Source organism: Hippocampus zosterae, chromosome 17 (genome assembly GCF_025434085.1).
Source record: "Hippocampus zosterae strain Florida chromosome 17, ASM2543408v3, whole genome shotgun sequence".
NCBI lineage: Eukaryota > Metazoa > Chordata > Actinopteri > Syngnathiformes > Syngnathidae > Hippocampus > Hippocampus zosterae.
The window spans coordinates 23,221-51,046 of NC_067467.1; the positions used below are offsets into that span (position 1 = coordinate 23,221).

General features: G+C 49.9%; 3 protein-coding genes and 2 long non-coding RNA genes across 7 annotated transcripts; 2 read left to right on the forward strand and 3 right to left on the reverse strand.

The window, feature by feature from the left end:
* Positions 1-607: 607 nt before the first annotated feature.
* On the reverse strand, positions 608-5,451 carry cant1a (calcium activated nucleotidase 1a). Of its 2 annotated transcripts, none has more exons than XM_052049991.1 (4): positions 5,285-5,451; positions 2,033-2,680; positions 1,669-1,872; positions 608-1,053 (listed from the first exon to the last, which is right to left on the reverse strand). In XM_052049991.1, exons 2-4 carry the CDS (start codon positions 2,655-2,657, stop codon positions 680-682), a joined length of 1,203 nt encoding a protein of 400 aa, XP_051905951.1. In that variant the 5' UTR covers positions 2,658-2,680; positions 5,285-5,451; the 3' UTR covers positions 608-679. The 2 variants fall into 2 exon arrangements, with proteins under 2 accessions (XP_051905951.1, XP_051905950.1); XM_052049990.1 differs by lacking the exon at positions 5,285-5,451 and adding an exon at positions 4,064-5,133.
* Positions 3,382-7,728, forward strand: LOC127590449 (uncharacterized). Its single transcript, XR_007959615.1, has 2 exons — positions 3,382-3,565; positions 4,033-7,728. It is a non-coding gene; the product is annotated as an uncharacterized LOC127590449 (long non-coding RNA).
* Positions 5,877-11,671, reverse strand: LOC127590445 (synaptogyrin-2-like). The gene is made up of 4 exons (XM_052049992.1): positions 10,715-11,671; positions 9,177-9,414; positions 7,937-8,070; positions 5,877-7,848 (listed from the first exon to the last, which is right to left on the reverse strand). The coding sequence occupies exons 1-4, from the start codon at positions 10,811-10,813 to the stop codon at positions 7,648-7,650; spliced, it is 672 nt and encodes a 223-aa protein (XP_051905952.1). The 5' UTR covers positions 10,814-11,671; the 3' UTR covers positions 5,877-7,647.
* A 357-nt stretch (positions 11,672-12,028) lies between these two features.
* On the forward strand, positions 12,029-13,958 carry cenpx (centromere protein X). Of its 2 annotated transcripts, none has more exons than XM_052049993.1 (5): positions 12,029-12,104; positions 12,970-13,021; positions 13,226-13,279; positions 13,362-13,495; positions 13,830-13,958. In XM_052049993.1, the coding sequence occupies exons 1-5, from the start codon at positions 12,069-12,071 to the stop codon at positions 13,842-13,844; spliced, it is 291 nt and encodes a 96-aa protein (XP_051905953.1). In that variant the 5' UTR covers positions 12,029-12,068; the 3' UTR covers positions 13,845-13,958. The 2 variants fall into 2 exon arrangements, with proteins under 2 accessions (XP_051905953.1, XP_051905954.1); XM_052049994.1 differs by having other exon boundaries at positions 13,362-13,450.
* Positions 13,154-18,910, reverse strand: LOC127590447 (uncharacterized). The gene is made up of 3 exons (XR_007959614.1): positions 17,975-18,910; positions 16,004-16,174; positions 13,154-15,416 (listed from the first exon to the last, which is right to left on the reverse strand). It is a non-coding gene; the product is annotated as an uncharacterized LOC127590447 (long non-coding RNA).
* Between the last annotated feature and the right edge of the window lie 8,916 nt (positions 18,911-27,826).

The window sequence follows — 27,826 nt, forward strand, 5'->3', positions numbered from 1 at the left end:
CAAGCCCTTTTCCTTGCTGGGACAGGCTAGCTAGCACAGCAGTTGGGCGACCTCTTTGCACAATATCCAGCTTTTCGTGGAAGGCCCGTCTTGCAAATTGTGTTGAAAGTAGTTCTGCAACCAGATCAACATTCTTCGGCCATTTTGGGTTAAAAATGCATCGATAGCTCGAGCAGGCGCTAATCCAATCTTTTTGATTTTTTTTTTAAAGAATCTTTATTGAAGTCAGGGTGCAATTCTCAGTAAACAGAAAAGGCGCTAATCCAATCACCGAACGCACACGGCCAGTCTCGACGTAAGGCCTTCTAGGTGGCCCTAGGACGCAGGCGAGTCAGATCACGAGTCTGAGACTCATGAACTGATTGGATATTGCAAGCTGACTGTGCCCGTTCACTTACATCGCACAGGGGCCTGCTCCGTTTCATCTGAAGGCCCCGAGCAAGTTTAATTTTCCTGGCAACACAAGATAGCTGAAATAGGATTGGTTAAAAACTCTACCGTAATAAATAAGTTATTTGACTAAGATTTCGGCCAGCAGAGAAGGCCTTGCTGGCCCTGACGGAACGCCACAGCTCGTCACAATGTTTTGGCACATGAGCCACACCACTTTCCTTTCGAATGGTGGGACTTTATACAGTCATGGTGTCACATCTGGAAATGATCACATTCAGTCACAGTTTCAGATGAACTCCAAGCCTTCGTATTTAACATCGTCAGCGATTTTGGTCTCTGGTAGGAGAACGCGTCCGTCCAGCGTAAACGCCAGGATGTACGAGGCGATCTTCCCCGCGTCCTCTTCGGACTTGAGCGCCAGGACGATCCGGTCGTCCGTGTTGGGCACGAACTTGAAAGAAGAGAAGCCGCGGGTGAGGTCGAGCGGGCCCACCCGGCTCACGGTGATGTCGGTGAAATCCGGCGAGCAGCTCAGCAGCAGGTTGGTGCCCCGCCGCTCGTCCGCGTGCTCCTCGTAGCGCTCGGTGCTGGCGCGACGTGGCAAGAAGAACCAGCGCCGCAGCACGGCGCTCCACGCCGCCGACTCGTGAATGAGGTAACCTGCGGGGGAGGAATGCGTCGCCGAGGGCAAGACAGCATCGTGTCGCATCAATGTCGCAAGAGCCGGAGATGAATGGGAGGAGCGCGCGGCGCTGCCTCGACTTATGACGACAATGTTCCCGAACCGCACGCGCGCTCTTGAAGCACCCGTTTTTCAAAATCAACTTCCCTCATGGAAATGATTTTGAAAAACAGCACATTTTAAGAGCAGATGCCTTTGTGTGTCCCTGAATGTATTTTTAAAGCATGTCAGGTTTTTGAGAGATGTTCAGTTTTGTTTTCAAAATTGACCTCGTCATTCACACCAATGACGATTATTATTATTATGACTGTGATGATGAAAAAGTGACGATGGGCATGAGAAAAAAAAACAAGGGCCGAATCAGAATGGCATCTTTGAACGAATGCAATTCATTTCCTTCTTCGCTAGTTCCAAAGGGGGGAAATGCTTTTTTCTGCCAAATAATAAAAATGGAGATGTAACAGAGAGCAAATATATTTTTACTTGAGCACATTTGCCCCCCCCCCCCCCTCTTTTACTTAAACTCCGGAGTCGCCGATTGCCTTTTGCACCAAACTTCAGTGGGGGAAGCAAGTGCTTTTGCAAACTCTGACCTGGAGGTTGGATTCCTGCCACCGCCTTGAGCGACTTGTACATCGGGACCCAGTTCCTGTGCTCCACATCCCCGCGGAAGCCCACCACCTTCACCCACTCCGGGTTGTCATTGACAAATTCCCCCGACGTGGTGGTCCACTCCTTGCCCAGACCGCCCACGTAAAGGTGCTCGTCCTTCACCGCTAACCACTCGGCTTTGAAACCTGTAAGACAAATCGGTAATAAAGGCGGTAGAAAGCACCAAACAGTAAAATCAAGAACAAATCTAAGTCATGCCGAGTCGAATGCCAAAAGACAAAAACAAAACAAAACACAACAACAACAACCCAAAGGCAGCAGAGAACGGTCACGTAGAGAGCTCACCTTTGGCCACGTGGCCGTCGCCATCTGCTAGGATGACCCAGGGCACCGCCTCGCCGCCGTCGAGATGGTAGACGACGCCCGTTCTGTCGTCGACGCTGTACAACTTGCCGTTGAAGGCCACCAGCTCCGACAGCTCCATGCCTCGCCCCTTCTCGGCCAGGTGGCTCCGCAGCACCGTCCTCTCCGCGTCCCACTCCACCGACAACCTGTCGCCGCTCGGCGACACCAGCAGGTAGCCGCGCCGCATGTAGCTGAACCACGTCAGCGTCTTCTCCATCCGAGGGTCGGCGTCCAGGTCGGCGACGACGGCGATACGGTAGCGCGTGCCCTGCGCCGTGCGCTGGGCCGGGCTGAGCGGGTAGGTGCGGTTATAGCCGCCGCCGGCCGGCCTCCGGCTCTCGGAGGCGTCGGCGCGGGGGTGCGGCCCGGCGCTCCAACGCGTGAAGAGCAGCAGCAGCGCGGCCAGCGAAACGGCCGCCGCCGCGATGGGCCGCCACTTGAGGCGGAAGCGAGGGTCCGCGACATTGGCCACGGTCGCCAGCATGGTGAGACCCCCGACAGAGATGCGCAGACCGTTCATGGGCTCATCGTGCTCCGGTCGAGCGTAGGCTGCCGGTGAGGTCATAGGAGACCCGGTCCGGGAGTCGCCTGAAGAAAACACGGTGGAGTGAGAGTCGGCCGTACGCTCCGCCCCTCCGCGGTTGCCCTTTGCGATCAAGCTCACCCCCCACCTCCCTCCCCACACCTAAAGACGCTGCCGATTCCAAAGCGCCGGCTGATGGGAAAGTAGTCATCGGTGTCAAGGAAACACGTGAAGTGAGACGCGATGGACAATTTCACGTCTTGGCGTATGGATCGGGGCGGAGCCGAGGTTAGCCTGTGCAGTTCGTGGGCTTACGAGCATGTAGACTTCGGGTGCATTGGAACAACATCAAAGCCATTTATTTCTCTGGGTAATGTTGCAAGAGTCATTCGCAATGAGTCAAATTTGAGGGACGGGGGGTAATTTTTTTTTAATATGGACAATTCAAATTATTTCGGGGAGGATGCCTCAGATTTTTCATTTTTTTACCATCGACAGACAAAAACAAGGTAATCCGACTTTGAAGTGGCTGACGGCACAAAGGAGCACAACGCTCATCTCGTCTATATCTGATCCAACCTTGCCCATAGATAAGAGCCCCGTTGAATTGCTCTTGGTTTCTTCCGCAGCTAATTCAGCATCGACTCCCACACTGGACTCTTTCATTTCATAATTGGAATCAAAATCACACCCTGGAGTTTCAACGTGACGCTAAGCTCAGCATTCAAGACAAGCTCATCAAGAAGTACGAGGTCAACCGGCAAGAGACTTCACCTGACGCATTCCACCTTTGACAAGCCAAAACCAAACAACACCTTAACATCAGTTCGTGTATGACACATTGTCGCTCTCGCTTTCTTTCTTTCCATTTCTGTCTCGTCGAGTAATATCATACATACATGGAATTTGGAGGTTCATTTCAGTTATTGCATAGCTCAGGCGCAAGAACAGTTTCTTCCACCCGCCGATCAGGAGACTCAACTCCCTCCCTGTTCAATATATATATACATACATACATATACACACACACACACACACACACACCCAGAGTGTATATATGCAGTTCAGTTTTGCTGCTTTTGTTTTGGCATTGTTTTAGCCGCAACAATTTGCCAAAGACAATGTCTTGCTTCTTGACTTATTTTGGAGTCGTGAACACCGATTCCGCTGTGACCGCTTTATCATGCTTCGTAGATCAGAAAGTCTTTGTTATGGGCTGGAAGGAAACCGTAGATGTCCGTTTGAACTCAAACCAGACAAAAACCTTTTTCAGTATTGGCCGACTGAAACTAGAGTAAAAGCTTTTGGAGTTTTCGTAGACCGATAAGACGAAGACCAAGACGAAATCTAGAATGCTGACGGTTTGGGGGACGGGGTGCCCCCGAGCAAACGGCCGCCGATTCCATCCGCGGCGAAGAGCGTCTCTGTGGTGGGACAAAGTGACTCACCTGTCCGTCTCCTCCGAGCAGCCCGTCGCTCAGCACGCTCAGCATGCATGGGTACTCCTGCGAGTGCGACGCCGTTGAACTTTAACTACACTTAAAGCATCGTGGCCCGGTCCAAAGGTGCGAGGGGAGAGTGGGGGCAGACTTTGCACTACTTGCACATCATGAGAACCTTTATGATTAACCTGCTTGTAAACGGACAACGGGGAGTATCACAGCCATGGAACGGAGCGGAACAAGAGTAACACGGCGTGTGCAAGTACGCAAGGACTTTGTTGAAGGCGCGTCTTTGGAATAAAACCGCCTTGCTGCAGAGGAACACTTAGACCTACGGCGGGGCTGTATTTTAATGTTATTTACCATGGTGGTAATAGGCCAGCAGCCAAGTATGATTTAGTGCCCCTTTGCGTTTGAGACCCAAGGGTTAAACGGAAAAGCCGAACTGACATGATTTAAAACCACGGCCTCGCCGTGAATTTGCGTTGCATTTTTTTCTCCTTTTTTACAAATAAGGTGAAAAGAAGTGCTCGCGTGTCACGATGGATGCTGTGTGTACTGTGCGGGTTCATCAAAAAGTGGGCGTGTTCGTTTGCTCAAGTTTACAATCTGCATTCGTTGAAAAGTGGACGCGGTGAAAATGCAGATGGCCTTGAATGTGATCAGTGAGCAGGTGTCTCACGAATTGACTTTTTTGTTGCTTAATGGCTCGGCTTGGGGGGCAACATTGACAGCACACTGTAGATGGGAGGAGGGGAAACGATGAGCTAACGTAATCAAGTTTATCGAAGCCGAGGCAATTTATTCATTCTACATAGTCTAAAATCCTCTTATTACAGCCCTTGAAGTAGCAAATGTCCTTTCGATAGTTTTCCAAGAGCGCAGACGGACCAGCTTTGTGTTGAAGATAAATGTTACTTCTAGTCATAAGTCACTTTTGGATACCCGGAAGAAAGGCTAGCATTGATGAGATTCGATGGAAACAAAGGAGACCTGAAAATGCGTCATTAAGCCACCCGGTGCTCCAACCAGACGCTTTTGCCCAATCCAAAATCCAGTTCTGCTTGTCACATAATGGTGACTATTAAAAGCATTCGGCCCGATAGCTTCCGTCTTTAAAAAAACAAATAAACATCTCCCAACCCCCCAGCCCCGGCCTCCCGCGCTCACTCTGGGTTCAACGAGCGTGATAAAAGTGCCGTTTGGCATGTTCCACCAAAAACTTACCAGCCACTCAAAACGTCCTCTCTCCGTCCACCTTCGCTCGGAACTCCGGCGTCATCGTTGTCGGCGTTAGCTCGTCTAGGCGTTAAACCGCGACCCGAACCCACTGCTGCGATTTTTCTCCACTTCCTGGTTCAGGCTGATGACGTCACCTAACGCTGCATTGACACGAGCCGAAAACGCTGCCTTCGAGTGTACTCGGAAATAGAAGCAACCATTTCAAGCAAAATCAAGAATATATCAGTGCTTTGGGTTTGATTTAAAAAAAAACACGCGGAGTCACGTTTGCGTTTTTCAATTGCCAATTGAAAATGGAACAAACAAATGCTACAGATATGGCCAGGTTTTCCGTTTCCATTTTTTAAGAACCCACTTTTACATTTGAAAATGTGGGGGCTCGCGTCCTATTGCCAACTGAAAATCCTTCAATGCAGTATTTATTTACTCCCCAGTAACCATTTCACATCATGCATCTTGCAGATCTTCAGTGCTTCACCCCACATAGAGATAACTAGTCAAATATTTGCTCAAGGTGCAGACGCCTGCACACAATCCTGTTGGAGGATATCAATAAAAAGCCAAGAGGTTAGCAACCAACCGTTTAAAAATTGTATTATTTGGCAAAGAGAATACTGTGTCAGGCACTTGAGTTTGTCTTTTCTCCAGTGCAATTTAGAGGCAAAACAGTCCCAAAGAAGCAAAAATATCATCATGCAGTCAGTGGCATGTTAGTCATGTGACTGCCCTGTGCCTGACCAGATGAACTGCGGTCATCAAATGGTGGCCGACGTGCAGAAAAAAAAGCAAAGCAAAGCAACACAAGTTACACAAATCAAATCATGTGGCCCTTCTACCTTCAAGCAGTGTTTGCCAACCACCAATGTGCCATGAAAAATGATGCCATTCCACTTAATTGGTCTCAAAATGATTATCGACTTCAATAAATAATATTTATCCATCTATGCTAGCAACATGTAGTGAGTGATAGGCGAAAGCAATAAGTGCTCTTTCACGAGCATATATAAGGTACATAGAAGTTGCCATTCCTAACTGAATACGCAGGTTCGGGGCTGAGTACGCAGTAAAAATGTGCAAGGTTTGTAACTACAGACCGATGACAAACGGCAGCAGCAAAGAACTACTTTTGGCTGATGAAGGTCCGAAAACCACTTCGATGTAGTTCCTTGGCACGAGTAAGACACAAGGTAGCACCAAAGTAACTGGCTGCTTTGTCTTGAGCACAAAAACAGCGAATAAGAGGATAATGGGCTTTCGGACTTTTCACAAATCGCTACTATTGGTCTGTTCCCACGCCTTCTGTTAATTGTACGCAATTTAGAGCTTTGAAACTAGCACAAGGACAAATCTAGTCACTCTCTTGAATCCCTCAGAGGTCTGGGAAGTGTCCAGAAATCACTGCAGGAGTTACACAGCATAATGCCACTTTAAGATTGAAAGTTTGGCTGTGTTTTTTCAGATGAAAACGGGGGAAATAGTGTGACATAGATGCAGAAGGAAGCGGACAGCCATAAAGGTTCATTGTGTACAAAATAATTTCCACCCACAACACTCCTCCTCATGGCGCATAGACCTTAAAAAAACACACAAAAAAAGTTTGGGAAGATGTAACCAGTTATACTAAATTTGCAAGGCAGGTGGTGTGTTGATGTTAGTGCACAATGGTATATGTACATACCATGCGATGTTTGATGACTCGAGCAAGACAGCACGTTTATATTACCGGTATTCATTTTTAAATCTCTTGAAATTTTTTCATTAAGGAGATGCATAAGATTTTTCCCCACATTGACGTTACAGTTATCTTTTGTGCCATTTTGGTTTGTTTGTTGCTGCGCCATGAGATATTTCTAATGTTAAATATGTGACTTGGCACAGAAAATGTTTGGAGCACTCGGCTTGAAAATCCCCCCCGCCAAAAAACATAGGACTACCAACCAAAAACCATTGACATTAAAATAGAATAAAAATATTCCTAGATTGATGCCTATGCAGTGCACAAAAGCCATTACTTAGTGATTATTAAATAAAATAAATGAGTACAGTGGTAGTTTTTGTGGTTGTTGTTGTTTTTTGGTTTGTTTGTTTTTTCTTTTTTCTGAACCTCTGTGATGATACTGCGCACCGAGGCTGATTTCAAGTGGTTTTGGGACAAAGACAAGAAAGAAGCGGGGCCCTCCTTTTCTCTCCCGGAGAAGCAACTCATTAAAAAATATATAATCATTCACCACAATAAAGCGTGCATGTTCCGGTGAGAGACACAAGGAGGGCAGGGAGGTGTCCGTTTTGGGTCTTTGGCAAAGAACGCCCTCCACTCCTTTCTGTTGGACTTTGGGAACGTCAGTCTTTCAGTAAGTCGGGGGTTGATACTCTCCTGGAGTCTCCTGGTTTTCGGAAAAAGGGGACTGCTGGTAGCCGGTGGGGCCACTGTTGCCGCTGGAGTAGGGGGCAGGAGGGTACTCGGGGTCCCCAGCGGGGTCTGCGTACTGCTGATTCAAGTCGCTCAGGCCTTGGCGATACCGCTCGTAGGCAAAATAGGACAGCAGAGCCTGGAAACAGAAGGTACAGGGGCTCTTTTGGTGGCGCTCGTGTCAAAATGGCGGCTCGGGCGCTCTCGTTTTGCAAGGCATGGCTTACCCAGGTGAGGATGGAGAAGAAGGAGAACGCCACCACGGCGCGAGCGGCGTCAGCCGGCACAGCGGGGCTGGTGGTCCAAGACCATTGGTTGGCCAGGACGCAGAAGCAGATGAACCACAGCAACGTCCACGCCCCTGCAACATCACAATAGTTCCGGTCCAAATGTTGGCATTTTTTCAACCCCAATAAAATTGTGCTTCACAAAACATACAGGAATGGGAAAAACAAGTCGAAAACGCTTTGTGCATTATGATTGATTCAAGTGATAGTGGAGCGCGACAGGCACATCCACGTGGGGACGGACGGCCACAACTCTTCACCTCCACTCAACTGCATTTATGGAGTACTACAAAGCAAGAAATGATTAAGTTAACGAAACGCTTGCATATTGCTCCGCCGTTTAGGTTCAAAATGGGTTGCTCGAAAAGCTCATCAGATTGCAACGCCCGTATTATTGCCGTCCATCTATGGGGATCTGCATTTTTTGCTGGCATTAAGATAAACTGACTTTTATCCTAAAACAGCTCTATGGTTGTCCAAAATACGCAACATGTCATTCTCCACTGTATTTTGAAGTCATACATTTTGACTGAGAGAAGAACGCGTATGTTGAGGAGAAGCTACATTTGCAGTGGACTGTGGCTAGTCTTCTCCGCTTGTTAACTCATTCACTCCCAAAGACGTTTTTAAACGTCTTTCCAGACTTGATCCAGAATTGCCTGATACTGAATGAGTTAACATTTGTGTGTGTGTGTGTTAATTAATTAATTAACGTACAAGCCATTGATCTTAAGGGCATGACTTTGAAATGATCAACATTTTCCCCCCCCATAGTTTGAGGTATGGTGGCACTTTAAAACAAGGCTAAACTGTATTCAAACCGTATTTGTGCTTACCGGTACCTTTCGGCTTTGACGTGATACTGCTTCAAGTCAGTCAAGTCAGCTTTATTGTCAAATATGCTCCATGTACGGCACAGATGAAATTTCTTTCCTCTCAACCGGCATTCTGTCGCTCGAGAGCGTAGGCCATCTTAGCTTTCAAATCGTTGGTTGTGGACCTCAGTGTGCAAGTGGTTATTCTGTTAAATAGCGCTACTGGTTCACGGCAGTGCACAACAGCAGTAAATTGAAGCTTTTCTTGGTCGATTGCATGCAACACCAGAGACACCGCTCTTTTGATATGACCCCGATTCTCCACTGTCCGGTAAAGGGAAGACAACTTTGAAATGTCATCTCACCTGAGAAGCCCAAGTCCCCGATGATGATGTACTTCCTCTGCTTGGCGTTGCTGATCTGTGGGAAGTAGGCGTCCAACACCAGGAAGGCCACACACGCCAGGAAGGCCAGCACGCCGATCCCCACGCCATAGCTGCACGCGCTATCCCGCCGGTTGAACATGCACGTGGGCTCCCGCTCCGAGGAGTTGTTGACGTAGCCCTCCGCCGTGATGGTGGCGAACACCACGATGGCAAAGAGCTAGTGGAGCAACTCAATCATAGTTGGAAAATATAAAGACTTAATATTAAGACTAAAGCTTTGGAATGTTACAAGAATATGTCAATGAAAAGTCGTGATGTGATGCAATGTCGCTACAATTTAAGTCAGAATTGTATAAGAAACAAGTGGCAGATTACAAGAAAAAGGTTAGCATCTTGCAAGCAGATAAAAGTTTCATTTAAAAATTTTTTAGTCATAGTTTCGATGTTACAAGAAAAAAAAGTTGTGAGACAAGTTCGAATGCTTCTTGAACAAAGTAGCACTGTTACAAGTACGTTAATATTACAACTAAATGTTTCGATTTTATGAACAAAAGAGTTGAAATATTCCAAGAATAAAGTTGCAGTGCTCCGACAATAGTCAGAATATTGTGACAACAAAGCTGTAATATTAGAAATGAAGTAGCAATCTGACGACAATTTAGGTCAAACGGTTGTGAGACTAAATGGAAAAAAGGCTGTTTATAGGGAAAAAAACGTTATTGCTTCTCTCTATTAAAAAGTAATATTACGACAAACAGTTCCAGTGAAAAGTAATTACATTGCAGAAATAAAGTCAGAATATTACAAGAAAATAGCAGAATGCTTTACAGTCAAGTTACAAGAATAAAGTCCCAATATTACATGTAAACGTTACAAAAATATATGTAGACATGTTACAGGATAACGCTGAAATACCCCAAGACAAAACAAACATCCCAATATGTCGGCGTGAGTATAAAGTTGAAATATTACAGGAAAAACTTTGTATAGGTCGAAATTTACAAGGCTAAAAATATAAGGGGCGGGGTGGGGGGGAATCTGCGATGTTTTACAAATAAAATCGTAACGTTACAAGATTAAAGATAATATGACCAAAATCTGTATAATTATGGAGAAAATACGAAAGGCTTGAAACCAACTAACTACTGCGCATTTATGACTGTAATAGAATACAAGAGTGTTTCTCAAATCACCAGATAACAATGCAACACCTTTTGCATAAAGGAGCCTCACTCACTTCCTCGTTTAGCATGAACTAGCAATTGAGAAGCAGAACTGACGACGAACGCTGACGAAACATGCCATCAAAACACAAAAGTCATTGCCGCAATGACGTGATGCAGCACCAGTCATGCGAATCGACGCCGGCTTTAGCAAACCTCTGCCTTTGACTACACTTAGCCCAGTCACCAGTGCATCCAATTTATTGCAAGCCATTATCGAGTATGCGATCGGCTGTAGCAGCTGTTTGACAGCTAGCCATGCTAACTAACGAACGGTTGTGTTTCCTCACTCACCCAACTCAGGCATCGCAGAATCGTCTGAGGCTTTTTCAGAAACCCCTCCAAGTCGAACGCGCCACCTGCCAGCGGGGCTCCATATGCGTTGCTTTGCATTTCCTGTCTCTTTACTCTTAATTACTAACAACAACGACGAAAAAAGCTGGAAAACTAAGCCGGAGAAAAAAAAACTTTCTGTTTGAGACGCGAAACTGCTTCCTGAAAACTTTACTAAGCCCGCCCCTTAGTTTGAGACGTTCAGGACCCTCGGAAACGCGATAGTTTAAAGGAAATAGTCGGACAGGCAGATACCTCTCTCTTCCCAGGGAACCGGTTTTCTCACAGTATTGCGGCACGAGAGTTTTTTTGCGTGCGCCATCTGACATGGTCAGAACATTGCGTTAGTGTTACTATTACATATTAGAGTAAATGTGTCAATATTTTTCTCCCTTTGTTACAGTCTTGTTTTGGAGTGAAATGGGGAAGTTGTCCCTTCACACAGTTTTGCTTTTGAGTGAAATGAGACGTTTGCATTGTTAAACTGCTGTCATTCTGATGTTCAGTCTGTTCACATAGTAGAAGTGTCTCTTGTGGAATGGCTTGTTGCTATTGATTGAGTAAATGAGATTTTGGCTGAACCTGGCTGTATAGGTTCACATTTCTAGCGTAGACGTGATGCTCATAATTACAGATGTGACACAGCGTTGTCATTATCACGCCACGAGGGGCGAAGAGTTACAATTCAAGAAATCCCAGACAGCAGTCAGTCATGTCAGTCAAGTGTCTCATGTGGAGGACACCCTTCAATCACGGCCACTAGAAAAGCGACCATGAATCTCATCTAGCTTCTTCTTCACTTTTGTTAGTAGTTTTGTATCGGTGTTTTAGTTTTTTTTTTGTTAAACTAATTTGGTTATAGTGTTTTTAAGAAAATAAAGCAAGAAATATTATCTACAAGCACAGCTGATGTGCACTTCAACTCAGTTAGCCGAATGTGGGCAATTTATAATTCTAATTTTTTTCATCCTGCTGAGTACTAACCCTAACCATTAAGAAACAATGAATAGAATACTATCAAAACTAGAGTAAAATACAACTGTAAATCGATGTAAATTTAATTATTTTCATAGTGAATAGAAATCACCATAAAGAAATTTTTAGAAATATAAACAAATCGTTGCAATTTCCAGAGAGAGAGAATTTTTTAAAATTATAATTACCGTTTTAGTACTGTATCCACAAAACCCCAAAATACGAAAAAAGAGTGAAAAAACTCCAACGGTCGCATGATTGTTCTGAGGCTGGCTAATGACGTCAATCCTACTGTCCAATCACATCGCAGAGCGCCAAGTTGCTCTCCGACGTCAACAATATGGCGGAAAGCGACACAGAAGTTACTTTTAGGAAGGTAACCGTTTTCTTATTGTTTCCCCTTCGAGCGTGTTCGACATGATTTTTGTGATGTAGTTATTACTTGGTAAGATTATAAATTACTGGCGATTCACTGTTTTAGTGAGGGGGAAAATAAAAGCGTTTCTGGACTGTTCTTCGACACCGCAGTCAATACAGAATATTTTAACGATAAAAAGTGACGTTAAAGGTGACATAATTGTATTTCTGCCAAAGCCGAATAAACAAGATATAGATGATATTAATATATTAAATAAGTTCCTGATGTTATGCGACAGTTATAGGCGCAGTACACTGAATGAGCGTTAAATTAGCTCATTATCATATCCAGTCCGGAAAAATATGACGTATTAGTCCACAAGAGGGGGCCATAATTACTGGAGCTCGATGGGCACGTCAAATGTGTTTCCAACCACCGCGTCCAGTGAATATTTATCTCACATACTGTGAAGAGTAGTTCTGGTCCCTCTCTCTGGATATGACCTCCCACTGAACATTCGGCAAGCCTCCTCGCTGCCCATCTTTAAAGCCCTCCTCAAAACCCACTTGTATTCTTTGGCGTTCGACTCAGCATGATTTTACTGCTTGGTGCTTTCTACCGCCTTTATTACCATTTCGTCTTACTGTCTATTGTGTATGTTAAATCGCTCCATGTACAGCACTTTGTATGCAGCGATGGCTGTTTGAAAGTGCTCTATAAATACTGTTGACTTGACTATAAGTAGTTAATGAACTAAAGGATCATCTAAAACTTTGTTTATATACATTTACGCCTATTACCCCCCCCCCCCAACCCCCCCAAAAAATACCTCAACAAACACAAAACTGTGAACCAATAATGTGCCTGTCTGCTTCACCCACAGGAGACTGTAGGTAAACTTATATCCAGCTTCTTCAAGGAGGACAAAAGCAGATGTAAGTAAGATACTAAGGCTGGGTGATTAATCCGTTTTTGATTAATTCGAGTTTATTGATCAGAATTACTTTTAGCAAAGGCAGAAAACAAATCAGAAACTGGATTGAAGAGGAGCGGGGGGAAACCTCTCTTTTTCTCTCTTTGATGAAAAGTGCTTGTGATTGCTCAACTCAACTTTTTTTCTTTAATCTCTTGTGTGGCAGTAAGCGTAGAGGCTACATTACTCGTGGCAGAGATGCTGAAAATATTTGTCCAAGGTAAAGGTTGCCATTACACAGATATTATTCTACCTAAGACCCAACAATGATGATGATATATTCATGTTCTTGCGGTTGTCAGAGGCGACCGTGCGCTCTCAGAAACAAGCTGAATGCGAGGATTGCGATCAAGTGGACATCGAGCACTTTGAAAAGATCCTGCCTCAGCTGGTGTGGAGCAATACACATTCTACACTCACTGGTCATAGCATCTTGGTACACATACACACGCATAAAATCTAATCCAGCTGTACAGTATTAAAAAAGAAATATATATATATATATATGTTTTTTTTACAAGATTAAAGCTGTAATATTGCAACCTAAAGTATACAAAACCAATATTGGGACTTGACGTGCATAATTTGCTATGTTATTTTATATATATATATATATATATATATACATACACACACACACACACACACACACACACACACACACACACATAAAAAATGATGACTCAATGAATCGATTGAAATACAGGAAAATATTCACCAGCTTCAGGCTCTGCCATTTTAACACCTTCCCTTTGTCCTTCCTTTTTCAGCTGCTGGACTTCTAGCTGCCACAAGATGGTACCAGAGTGTTTTACGACCTCCCCCCCTCCCATCCCAACCCACACTTGTGTCAGGACCGACTCTGCTTCCAAAAGTGCCATTAAAAAGCCTCCACACTGCCTTGTTTTTCTTTCTAGCCGTGTGCATGTTGCGGGAAAAAAACAAGATGCGGCGCCCCGCCACCTGTGCTCCCCCTGCGCAACAACAGGTGCTCCCAGCATGCTTGGCGGGCGTCCCGCATCAAAGCCTCCCGCGGCAGTTGGAAGCAATTAGAGTAATAAGGGGAGCAGCCAGTCTCTTAGATGATGACAAGTGCCAGGAACAAGGGGGGAGGAAAAGAAGTACCCCCTCTGGGCACTTTGAAGTTCCCTTTTGCCATCCTGCAATGTTTAGTTAGAGGTAGAGGGAAGGCCAAAGGGGAGCTCTGGCGCTGGGGGAAAGTTGCACGCGTTGGGCCAAACGTGGCCCGAGAGACCACACGCATCGACGTTCTGTCCAAAGAGGTTCGGGGTGTCATTGGCAAGGTAAATAAACACCAAAGAAAAAAGGGAAGGAGGCGCCGCTCCTCCTTTCATGGCAGTGGAAGGTATTTTTCATGCCTTGTTCCTCCGTTGTGAGTCAGCGTAACGCCTCACGCTATTTATTCGCGTGACTCACCGGCTGAGAGTCCCTCGGGAAGTGAGTGGGAGCGAAAGGTGGAAATCCGCACGCCGCCTTATTTTAACATTCACCTTTTCCCCGAACCCACGGCCAATTTGTCTGTCACTAATCGGTCGGCTTGGTAACAGCCGACGGCGTCGGGGATCCCGCGAGACTCGCCGTGCGCCAAAGTGCCAGTTGCGGCGTGGGCCGACCCGCTCGTTCGGATGACGAGCTGCCACTTTTACGCACGCTGCCGATTCACCGCCTTTGAATGTAATGCTGTTCCTCGATCCATTTGCGACGACAAGACGAAACATTTCGACGCTCTTCTATAATGGCAGACGGCGCAGTGAGCCCGCCCTATCTACACGAGAGAATATTCAACTTGTTCGTCGGCTAAACGGGCCGAGAGTTCATCCATCCATTATCTGAGCCGCTTTGTACCCGCAAAAGGGTCGCGGGGCATTCCGGAGCCTATCCCGGCCGACTTTGGGCAGCCGGCGGGCTAGACCTTCAAATGGTTGCCGGCCATTCGAGCGCACGCAGACCAACGACCGTTCACACTCGCACCTAGGGACAATCCAGGGTGATCGATTAACCGAGCGTGCGTGTTTTTGGAACGCGGGACGACAGCGGAGTACCCGGAGAAAAGCCACAGGCAGGCACGGGGCAAACGCGCAAACTCCACAGGGGAAGGCCGGGGCCTTGCGCACCGTGAGGCAGACCAAATTCCTCAAACATCACACCACAAGTCCACTTGACAGTGGATTCACTGTTTTTTGAGCATGCTTTCCCACAAAAGTCTTGCGTAACAGAAAAGTCATCGTTTTGTGCCCTCTCGTGCCTTGGAAGTATGGTGAAGTGAGGGGAGGAGCGCATTTTCAAATTGGCTCCGTCTGATAGAAAAGTAGTCATTTGACATCATTCTGTTGCATCTGGAAGCAAAAGCCCAAGTGTAAATATATATACGCATATATATATATATATATATATATATATATGTGCACGCCTGAAGCGCACATGTACACGGCACAAAGATTTTTCTGTTAATTTCGCCAACAACCTCAACTCAGCTCCTCGCAGACATCAAAACATCTTTGCCTCTTGGATGAACAAGACTTCCTATTTGTCCATTCAGTGATTTTTTTGGGTTTTTCCAGCAAAAGAATCAAGGGAGAAAATAAGTAGCGTACTGCCAAATGTTGGGGGTTGACTGCGATGCAAAAAAATCACGAGAAGGACAAAGCAAGCGGTGTCCCACGTATCCATCGCTGCAATCACGGATTGAATAAATAGGCAATGGCGCGTGCCTCGTCGTCTGCCTGCGTGCGCTGAATGCATTAGCGGTGGGGAGATGAGAGGCCTCCCTGGGCCCCTCTCGTGGGCACGCCGCCGTCTCTCCGCGGCGGGGCACATTCCACAACAGTCGCCTGAGAGCTCGCGCGTGTGCGCAGGATGGCACCCAGAGGCCTCGAGGGGCCCCCCTCCGAGGAGGGTCCCGAGCTAGCCGATCAGAACATACCTGGCAGCTTCTCCGGGCCGCCGTCACCGCTAACTGCTTGTGGCGCTCGGCTGTTAGTCGCGGGCTGCGGATGGTGCGCCGCTGCGCCGGCTTTGCTCGCCGCGGGGGGCGGAAAAGGATTCTTCCGGAACCGGCGAGGCGGATGATCGGGTCAGGGACCTCGACATGCCGCTGGAATAGGGGACAGGAAAGCGAGAGGGATGCACAATTAGGCCTCGGAGCGGGGTTATTTCTGGAGGCGCACCCGCTTATAGTCAGTCGCCCCTCCTCGGAGTGCCGGCACAATAACACAGTAATCTCCTTACGTAACCGCACAAACGCCAAAAAATAAAGGCAGCTAAAAATATCGTGCCAGACGAGGTGACGTCAAAAGGCGTCAAACTTTGGGCCAAGCGCACCGCGGGGGTCGGCGGGGCGCTCTATTTTTAGCGCCCCGCCGCAAGCGCCGGCATAAAGAAAACTTTGAGCCTCGCGCGGTGGTGGGGGTGGTGGGGGGGCTGCGAACCCGAGAGCATGTTTGACGAGGTTGGCCCGGACTTGGGCTGGGAACGTGTGAAGACCCTCCCTCGCGGGCTACAACTTGCAGTGAGCGGGGTGCGCGCCGACGGATCATCGGGCCTGATCTAGTCATCCGAGAGAACAAAGGCCCGATTAGCGGTTGTCGAAAAGATGATATCGGGCCATTTCCACGTGACGTTTCGGGCGTGAGCCTTCCCCGACTTAGTTTGGCCGATCAGCACGCGTTCGCCCGGCTCAATTCCGTTTCGTTTGGTTTCGTTTCTGAATCGCGGAGCCCGTGGGTCGACCCAACTTGGTGCCAGTCGCAATTGTAAATATGCAACAGAATTGTTAGCCAGAATGATTTTGGGCTAAAATCACTCTTGGACAATTTGTTTGCTCGTGATCATCTTTGAGACTCCCGACAAGCGGGCCTTTGCCAACTCTGATCCCAAAGTGGGCTAAAACGTCTACATTTGGACGATTTTGTGCGTGTGAGAATGGGCTTTTGGTCACGGTCACGTGAATGCTGACTTTTGCCACCCTTTGAAAGCGCACGCTTGTGTTTAGCTGACGGGTGCTGCCGATTTGCTGAGCTGCACAAGTGAAACGGTCTTTTCTTGAAGCAAAACTCGTCCTGGCGGGGTCGGGCCAGTGGCCCTCGATGAAGCCGACATGATGCGGGGGACCACTGCAACAGGAGAAAATGTGGAAATAATGGCGGGGGGGGGGGGTGACAACATTATTTAGGTGTCCCCCGGGCCCTGCTTTCCCTCAAGATTTTGGACATCAACCCACAACCTTTTCAAACTTGCGGCCTTTTTCCACCCCAAATTTTGTTTGAACTCCAAATCGTAGTACCTGTACTCTTTTTTGGTTTTCCGTTTTTTTGAGGTGGGGCTTGCCACTGTAATGAGAAGAGCCACATCCGCGGCACAATGACACGCAGTACAAAGCAGAAAAAAGAAGTCGTAACAACCGTGAGCCTCCCAGTGGGCGGGATGCTTCACACGGACTCCTCCGCCCCCAAAACCCGTTGCACTTAACTTTGATTCTTTAGTCAGCCCCTCCTTCCACCTTGCCCGTCGCCACAATCCCTTACATCCAGCCGATGGAAGCTCTTTTGTTCGTCGGCGCCCGGGCAACCGCATCAAAGAGAAGAGCAGAAAAAAAAGCCCAGATCAAAATAAAACCTCAAACTAAAACCGAGAGAAAAGGACGAGAGATGATCACAATGGGACAGCTGCTGCTGTTGCTGCCGCCGAGTTGAGGAGAAAATATGGCCAGACCTTCATCATCATTTAGTCTGAGGCGGCCAAAGTTCAAGAAGCAAAATTGTGGGAAAAAAGTATGCCCAAAAAGAAAAAACAAAACAAAAAAGTAACAATCCCAATTGAGTAATTTCGGTGAATAAACGTATACAAGTACAGCGTGGAAAAGGCATCTTTGAAAATGGAACTACTGGCGTCTTACCTCGAGTGCATCTGCCTGTTAGTGGGAGCAATTGACTTTCATTTGTTCTCGTCTCGCAGATGTAGAGAATTTTGCAGTTACACTTTGGTGGCAGCCATCAAATTTGGAATCTCTGGGCAGCAAAATGGCAAAACAGCAAGCGGCACCAGATTACAACACGTATTTTTACCGTCCATTCTGCTTACTTGGCACAGAAAGAAATACTTGCGCGCAAAGTCGTTGTCAGCGCATCTCCATGTTCATATACGTGAAGGTTCTCGCCTTTCGTGCAATATTAGCCTCCAGGGTTTCAACGGCGCACGGCCAATCGTATTCCAGTTGCAATTGCGTTGGAAGAAGGAAAATGCCGCAATCGGATTTCATTCGGTTTCACAGGTGTGGAATGTCCCTGGTGCCGAAGCCATCAGAAGACAAAGCGCAGCGTTGTCGGGCTACTCTTTATCTGCGCGGTCCGTCTTGTCCTAGTGGACATGTTATTTCTTTTTATTTTGGCGGGATCGAGGGGGCGGCTAAACCCTGCGCTTAGGTTGAAAGGGTTACTCAAGACATTCACATCGGCGTTGAAACGCGTGGTAGTCCTGTTCAATTTCTGTTTGGATTAGCAGGGTCTTCCCAGCAAGGGTCCCTGAGAAACTGATTTGATGAATACACGAAAGGCGGCGGTGGGTGGGAGAAGGGGGCTGCTCGGGTTTGATGACAAACAAAAAAGCCACATTCGACTTTGTCTGAGGCCCATTATGAGGCTCTCTTTGTGGCTCATCATGAAAGGCCATTAAGGGGACAGTGAAAGCCTCATCGGGGACTTTGATGGATTACGTTCATGCTTTTTTGGCCGCTTTGATCTCACTGGACGCCCTTGAAGCTCTGATATGTTAACAAGCGAGGTCCATCCTCCACCTACTGGAGTCTTTCATCTCGACACCAGCCCACCCCATCCCACTCCCTCCTAAACCCTCTGCGAGAGTCGCCGCCGCAAAGTACCGCCTTCTCTGGGATCTCGGACGAAGCGCAGCCATGCTTGTCATTAAAAAGCCCCCCCCCCCCTCAAAAAAAGTTTGCGGCATCTCCATCATGATGGTTAGGCTCGCCATAAGGAGACATTTAATACTGCCTTTGCTGGAAAAAGACGCCAGAGGCGATTCGGGATGAAAGCTGCATCATGGAAGATTCCAGTCGAGGACAGGGGAGGCAGGCCAGACGCTCCCTGAGGGGTTCACGGCAGAGAAAACCCGGTGGTCAACTATCACTGGAATGTTGAAAATTTTGCTCTCCCTTGGTTCACAGGTCACGCGTGACCCGAACCTGAGAAGGGAGCATCGAAAGCTGACGTTCGAAGCTAATATCAGAGTCGTCGACGAACGTTGGTCTCTATTAGCAAATGCCAAGTGGCCATTAGTGAGAGCGCTCGAAAGTCGCTTGGATCCGACTGTTTTGGCGGGACTTTTTGCATTAGCCCAGGTTGCTCTGAGGCCCGCACTGCCCCTCTGTCATATGGTGGTCCGCAGGGGTCTATTTTGGGGCCCTTGCTGTTTTCATTGCACACGCTGGCTGCGCGGCCGACAGTCAGATCAATGTCCCGCTGAGAAGAAAGGACGCATTTTTGTCCTTGCTCGAGGAAATCAAAGCCCGGATGTCACTGAATTTCAATGAAAAGAAAACAGAAGTCTCGGCGGTCGGTCCTTTGTACATTTCATCCCGTTGACCTGGACGCCTCCGTCGAAAGCCAACAGTCTCAAAATGAGCTTTTAAATTGGACAACGAGTCTAAATTGGAGCAGCCAATCAGGGCTGTTGTTGGGTCCAGCTTCTTTCATCTTGGACAGCCCCTCCTTTCGCAACAAGCGTCACTTAGGAAGGGTCATAAATGTTACATCTCGGCAAGATTACCGCAATGCACTGTATTTTGGAGTCAGCCAGTCCTCCCTCCAGTGTCTCCAGTCGGTCCAAAATGCTGCTGCTCGCCTCCTAGCGGGAACTCGTAAGAGTGAGCGCATAACCCCAATTGTGGCCTCCCGTCACTGGCTCTCAGTGCATTTTCGAGTTGGTTTCAAGACACTTCTATTTGTCTTGAAATCTTTACAAGAACTGGCCCCAGCTGAGCCCTCTGTGCTCCTCCACCCCGGCGCCTTTGGGAACAGTGGAACCCAACTTCAGAAGCCGATACTGTATTTGAAAGTTAACGTTGGAGGCTAACATTGGAGCTGAGGTGGAAAGCCAATAGCGCTCATGTTCCGGGTAGCATTGGATGAACTACAGGAGTTCGAGGCAACATTGAAAGCTATCAAGCTATCATTGGCGCCATCGTTGGGCGCAAACAAATTCCAAACTTTCAATTCTAAAATGTCCAAAACAACAAGGTTTTGGGGGTTTGTTTTTTGCCAATCACCCATTCAATTATTTCACAGCATTTCAATTCAGCATCATCTCTTCAGCATTCCTCTGTGCTTTCTACTGATCTCGCATTCTCTCGTCACGATAATGAGTGGCAAATCTTTGGCTCGTCGAATGGGCCGAGGCCACAGTGGCCCTCCCGCGTTTCCGCCTTGGTGCGCGGTGAACGAGCAGAAGCAATGACATGCTTCGGTCCACAAGTGCTGGGCAAAGAAAGACGCACTTGGAATGTCGCGTGATTAAGAAGGAACCCACATCAGTGGATTAAAACCAAGAAGAAAAAAAAACGTTTCAAAAACAATCTGCGGGTGGCCTTTCACGAAGAGGCGGACTGGGGTGAGACACCAGAGCGGCTACAGTGGAACCGTAGAGGATCGCAGTAGATGGACAGAAGCGAAGCACCCCATCCCTCCGCCTGCCCTTTCCCAGCCGATCCGGGGTGACGGACACCCATCCGGGGTGGAACCGGCCTCCCGCCACCAAGTCATCTGTAAAACGCTCCAGCTCTCCCGTGAGCCTAACGAGGACAAGCGCGATCGACAATGGCCGGGTACTTTTTTTCATGTGGCTTTTGACTCGGTTGAATTCCCGCCCGGCCTCACAAAGCAAAAAGGACTCGAGTCTCCCAACAAAACCTCCCCGGACGGAGCAATCTTGCAGCCACATGTGTGAGCTTGTTGACTTACACGGCAGGCTTTTAAGTGCAGGAATGTCACGACCGAGACCGCAACATCACGGACTAAATGCTCTCCCATGTAGAGAAAGTGTGCAGTGACACGGGCGGGCGGGGGCATCTCCGTGCCTCTCCAGCGGTGTCGTCCGAAACCAAACACGCCAACTGCGACACCTCCTGGGCGGATTTCCGAAAAATCTCGCCTTGAAATTACAAACCCGACTTGATCTCCACTCCGAGCCGGGACGGCATCCAACCAGTGGATTTTGGATCTGGAGGAGACCGAGGACAAGCGTAAGGAGAAGCGTAAGGAGAAGCGTGAGGAGAAGCGTGAGGAGAAGCGTGAGGAGAAGCGTGAGGAGAAGCGTGAGGAGAAGCGTGAGGAGAAGCGTGAGGTGCCCCTTTCGCGCAGCTCGCACGAGCCAAAATGCGGACGCCTTTTTTTCCCGTTGGCTACAATGTCGCTCGCGTCGTCGATGTAACACGGCTCGACGGTGCCGATTCCAAAGGCCCCCGGGCGGAAGGCATTTCCGCCTTTCGGGGACTTCTGCTTCGGAGCATAACAGAGTGACTTCCGCTTGAATCCTTGACGTTCTTCACGACATAAAAGGACAGGAATTGTGCTTTGGGGCGCTTTGGGGTTGGGGGGGCCAAAAAGTGGGCTGTCACGTCAGCACCGCACGTTCCGCTGATGCCGTGCGTGTAGGCGTCAGCGCAGTGTTTGAATCTGTCCAAACGAACCGGGAAAGAGCTCCGTCCGTCCGTCCGTCCGTCGCCTGAAAGCGCAAGAAGAGAAGACAAGCGGGCGACGTCCGCTTCGGCACACGCGGCCCGCATCCGTGCGCGGAGTCGGGATCCGGCCGGAACGAAAACCCGAGCGGGCTTGAAATTGGCCATGGTTTCAAAGGTCAGGACGTCGGGCTCGGCTCCTCGTCCGTCTCACGGAAGCTGACAAACTTCTGTAACGGTCTTTGCTTCACCTCCGACCATCGCGACGTCTTTGCGGTGACCTGCGGCTATCGAGGCCCACATCAAGGCATGCCAAGCGTGTGAACACCCTCCCCCCCCCCCCCTTTTAAGGGGCCGCGGTCATCGGATAAACAAGAGCAACACGGCCAATTCCTCGCAGGCCTGATCAAAGCGCGCCAACGTTAACCTCGAGTCGGCAAAAATCAAACACAGATGAGGTCAGATGGAAGCGTCCCTTCACGGAGAGCAAAGGGGGACGGGGCCCGTGCGAGGGGGGAGAACCCCAAAGCTAAATTCCACATCAGAGAAGCGCGCGTTTCTCCTTTGATGTTCCACGCTCTCTATGTACGTTGGCGCTAACGACGACGCGCGACGGATCTGAGCAAGCGCCGACTGAAATGGAAACGTAATACGCAGGCGCTCACGCCCTTAACTCGTCTTTCGGTGGATTTTCCTGGCAGGTAAATCTGTCGTCGAGGCAGAACCCGAGCATCTACGGCGGTGGCCGATTTTCCGGCGCCTTCCTCTGTGAACCGGCGCTTTCTTCTCACGCCATTTCTCAGACAGACGCAAGAAAGATTTCCAAAACAAGCGCGCGCTCTTGCCAAGCGCGCGCGCAAGAAGCTAACGCTCTCATTTCCCACACTTTTGTCGTGTTCGGTATCTGCGGCGGCAATCCGTGACCACCGGGCGTCAGGTACGGAGCGCCGACACACGCGCACACACACATAGACAGCGCAACGGCGGATGTTGAGCTCATGCAATTCAGAATCGGATCGAGAAAGAACGGGAACGGATGTCAAAATCCTTGCAAGTTCAGCGCCCAGTAAGCGGAGGCATCAAAAGGCTGTCGGACAGTTGCGAGGGGGCGGGGAGGGCCGCTGGCCAACTGCCGTCTCCCGTTACTGTGAAGAATATGGAAAATGGCACCAGTTTCCCAAAAAATAACAATAAAAATGCTGCAACCCGAACAAGAGGAGAAGGAGAGAAGGCAAAAAGACGAGCGAGCGGGTCAGGACTGCGGCGCAAGCCGGCTTCCGTTCAAAGGCTTTTGACCGCACAGCTGTTGAAAAAGGCAAAGGTGAGATGAGAAGAAGATGAACGGGGGGCAAAAAAGCTGGCGAAAGCGGGCTTAGAAAGTGGCGCAACGCTCATCAAACGGCACTCCCGCGGGTGAACGGGCGGCCGTTCCGATGGGCTGGAAAAGGAGCTTCCCTTCAAAGGCGCCAAGTGGAAATTTACAAGTTGATGCTTCCAAATGACGAGCGTTTGACCGGAGAAGTCGAGCCGCTCGCCCATTCGTCACTCGGCGCGGGCGTAGCCGCAGAAAGAAGAAAAGCGGCTCGTTGACTCGTTGAGTTGACGGCCTTTGGTCGCGGGCCACCCGGCGGGCGGTCGTCCGATTGAAATATCACCGCCGGCCGATGACTCGGGCCGATAGGTTGACGGGAGGAAAACCTTTTGGGTCCGGCGCTCGCGGTAGGTTCGGGGGCCGAGCCGTCCCGCCCCGTCTAATTAAAGCGCGGCGATTCATCCGAGACCTGGGTGGCGCTCCTCTTTTGTCATTCCCCATATTGCCGAATTCTGTGATGAATTATACGTCTTAAGTGCCTTTGAAGAAGGCCGCGGGCCATCTTTCATGTCTGGCGCACATAAAAGGCCCTTCAGAAGTTCACATTCATCGGCCCGAGCCGTCCCGAGCATCCAGTTCAATCGGCAGGTTGGGCCTTTTTGCGTCGCCGTGAGGATTATTATCTCCGCCCCTTCCCCACCCCCCCATCTGAGCCAAACGGCCGACGCCAGTGCGTCACGGTCGTGTCAAAAGCCGTCTCGGCGGCAGAGCGGGGGCTCCTTATTGAACTCTGAAGAAGCGCCCCGGAGCTGTACTTTGAGAAAGAGAAACCGCGGGACCGCAGATAATTCTTTGCAGTCCGCTCGTCGCGCCACATTTTCACTTTGGAAAAGGCGACGGAGTCGGGTCTGCTCCGGAGCAAAGGCCGACGCCGGGCGAGCGGCTCGGAAGCCAGAAAGGCTCCCGAAGGCCACTCGGCGCCCGACGTCCGCGGCGGGGCCGTCCGTCCGACCGGAGCCTCTTTCGCCGTCCTCGATACGCCCCAAAGCCTTCGGGATCGTCCGGTCGGACGGGCGCAAAACCGAAGAACCGGCGCGGCTCTGGCGAGCGGTGAAAAGCCAAAGTTTGAGGGCCGGGGCCGCAGGGCGTTTGCTCGCTCTCGCCGCACGCAAATAAGACGGAGAAAAAGCTCCTTGTTGGAATTCCGGAGCCAGCCTACGCCAAGGGTCCGGCTCACCCGTGACCGAAAGGAGGAGCGCCGCTCCCCTAAGCGGACCTTTGCGCGGCAAAAGCCGACGGCTCGGGCTCGCGCCGTCTTACCAGCGCGTTTATCGCCACAAGCTGCTAGGAAAGCGGGCGACGGGATTCGGGTGAAACAACTTGAAAGGTAATGACCACGTCATGCCCTTGGATGAGAAACAGACGCTTCTCTAGCCAGAGCGCGCCGCTCATTCCTTTGCGTCGTACGTGCTCGTCTGACACAGCTTGACGATTTCCTCGGCATGAGCTCACGAGCGAAGATGAAGCTTTTGCGGTTTGACGCGCCCGCCGAGCGGAGCCAGCGCTCGTAAACGCACCGTCGGTGTCCCCCGGCATGCGCAGGTGACGTTCGGCGAGGTGTTGGCCGGCGCGCTTTCATGTTCCCCTTATAAAAAACACCGGCCACGCCCACGCCAAAAAAGCCCAACCCCGTTGAGATGGATTGCCAAAGACGGTCGGACCTCCGGTGCCAGGCGTGAGCGGACCGGCTCGTACAACAAAAGCGCAGGGACGCACGCCCGTTACCCCAGTCGTTGTCCGGAGCAAGACAAATGTTGCATCTTCAAAGCCCTCCTCCAAACTCACTTGTATTCTTTGGCATTGGACTCGGCATGACTTTGTTTTGTTCTTGCTTTTACTGTTTGGAGCTTTCTTTCTTGGCCATTTGTCTTACTGTTTATTGTGCACGTTCAATTGCTCCATGTACAGCACTTTGGATGATGGCATGACATGGTTTGAAAGTGCTCCCAAAAAAAAAGCCTCTTGACTTGACTTGACTCATCGGGGCCTCTCTTAGTAGCTGGGCCAGGCCGGCTTACGCTTTCACGGGCGCTCGGTGCCAAAATGACTCAGTCGACCTTTTGTAGAAAGGGTGGGGCGAGATCTCCAGGCCAAAGCGGCACATTTGGGTGGATAAACATGCGGAAAGGAAGGCTTCCTTCCATCCCGCCGGCCGCCGGAGCGGAGCGCACAAAGGAGACGGGAGACCGTCGTCGCCCGCTCGGCGGGCCGGACTTGCGAGGAATCCCCGAAGCTCCTTCCGTTTCTTGCGGCAGCCGCCCTGACCGCTTCCCGGCCTTTGCGTCCGTGTCCGGTTGTCGCCGACGTCGCCTTTGCTTTCCGCGCTACTTTCTACAGCTTTGAGAACATGAGATGCCTCTGATGCCGTGGAACTTTTTTGCACAACACGGTGACAAAAAAAAACCATTTGACGCAGCAGCCGCTATCGCTTTGGAGGTCCGATATTTGTGAAAATAATGCTTTTCATTTCAACAAAGGTCCCGATCGTGCTGCAAATTCAACAGGTGACGGGACTATTTTCACTGCTTTGCCACCTCCAAAGTGTCTGGAAACACTGCCGCGCGCCAAACTTTGGAAGCAAAACGCCGTCTCGGTGCTCATGACGAGGTTGGTTGCAATTCTTCTCTTTTGCGCACTCCATTCGTACAAATGAGACGGACGGCAGCCTGACTGCGGCGGCGGGCCGTCTGCCTCGCCGTCCGTGACATTTTTTCCCAACTGCAAACCCGTTTGGGTTGAAAATGGCTTACTTGAGGTCGAAGCCCGGTTGGTTTTCCGCCCGCCAGTGCCGTCGATTCTCGCTCGCCGGGACCGACCGTATACTTTCGAGCGAGCTACTGCCTGGTGCGTACAAGGCTAATATTGAAAAAGAATACCAAAAATGAGAGGAGACGTGCACGAGTGACATCCGACGTGGTTTTGAAACGGGCCAACAACGCTCCTCCGCCGGAGGAGGCCTCACTTTGCTCCGGTCGCCGACCCCTCCGACGACAACGGAGAGCTTGGGCGATTGGCATCCGTGTTTTACGCGGCTCGCCGTGCCCGGCTTCCCGGCCATGACGGGATCTTCAAGGCTGCGTTTCCCGCATCGCTTGAATCATTGTGTTTTGGTGGAAAATAATTGAGGCTTGAGAATTAGTTCAGGCGCCGAAAGGCATCTCGTGTCCAATCCCAAACAAGTCAAGAGCAAAACAATCATGCGAGGCGGCCGCGGCATCCGTGCGTGTTCCTCACGCATTCCACGGCCGCCTTTGATTGCCGCCCTTCGTATGTGACGCTTGCGAGTCGCGGATGACAAAAGCGTGGGGAAAATTACAAGGCTTCGGGTTTACTATTCTGAGCTCCGCTCCGACGGGGAGCACGGCACGAGGCTTGCCCCCCCCCCTCCCCGCTCCCCACAGAAAAGCCGAAAGAAAATGACACGGCAAGCCAACCGAGAGTACAGAGAGAAAGAAGAAAGGCCGTAATTTGGGTGAAGAATGAGGGGAATGAAGAGCGCTCATCTTCATCCGTGCCTCGCATGAGAGCCCGCCACCACTTTCATGTCATTCCGGCGATGCCTTCGACGCCAGCGTCCAAATGTGGCCGAGGGTTAAAGGCCTCCGCGGGGCTCATCGGCTGGGGCGCTTTGAGCTGGCCGGCGCCGCCATTTCCATTTGTTGGCCTTTGCGCGACGGCGCGGATATGACGCGTGCGGACGTGTGGACTCAATATCGGCAAGAGGAGAGAAGAAAGCTGTCGCGGGGCGGGGGCGGGGCCGGGGCCGGGGGCGGGCCGGAGCGTCCGTCCATCAAAACGGACGCCGCGTACGAACGCTTCGCGGGTGTACAAAATACGTGCTGAAGATCCAATTCGGTTTTGCCGTTTTTCCGCAGGCGAGGCTGGCCAGAAAAGTCGGAATGTCGCCCACGGTCACGGCTAGGGATGGGACGAAACATCACGTACGCGTTTGGATTTGGGGCTTGGAACGTGACTGCGTGAGATCATCGCTTGCGAGCGAGCCCCAGTTGGCGATCCCTCTGATTGACCGGCCTCAACCTACTTTGACTTGACAGCGCAGCCGTTGATGGCGAAGCGAGCAGGCGAAGGGGGGCGGCGGGTCTTGTTATTCCGAAAGCCAAAACCCTGTCCAACATCATGGAAAATAGTTGAGGTCTTCTTTTATTAAGCCAGAGCGCCTTTGATGTTGGACGTCTTTATTTGTTTTAGAAGAAGAAAGGGAATGGGGCAATGTGGCACGCCACCATCTCCTTTTGGAGCGAGCGGAGCAAAAGCAACAACAACAACAACAAAAAAGCCAAATAAAAGGCCCCTCGGGCTCCTTCGACATCATCAACTAAACATCACCACGAGCCGCATCAAAGAGCAGCGCCAAGTGATCAAAGTCGAGCGCCTTTTGTTTGAGAGCAAACCGCTTCCTGCCCGCTACCGGCGGGTCCCGCTCGGAAGCGTAAACGACAAAAGCGCAGCCGTAAGATGCGGCGCAACTGGCGCAATTCCAAATTTGGAGGGCGTGCGGCATGACGGCGTAGGCAAAAAAAAAACAACAACTACAACCAATTAGTTGTCTAATGAATAATAACACAATTCCAACTCCCAAAAGGTGAAACGCGTTTCCGAACGGGACAGAAAGCGGCTCCACTTTGGAGAAGACTGGCAACTGTTTGGATCGCTCCGACCGAACGCCA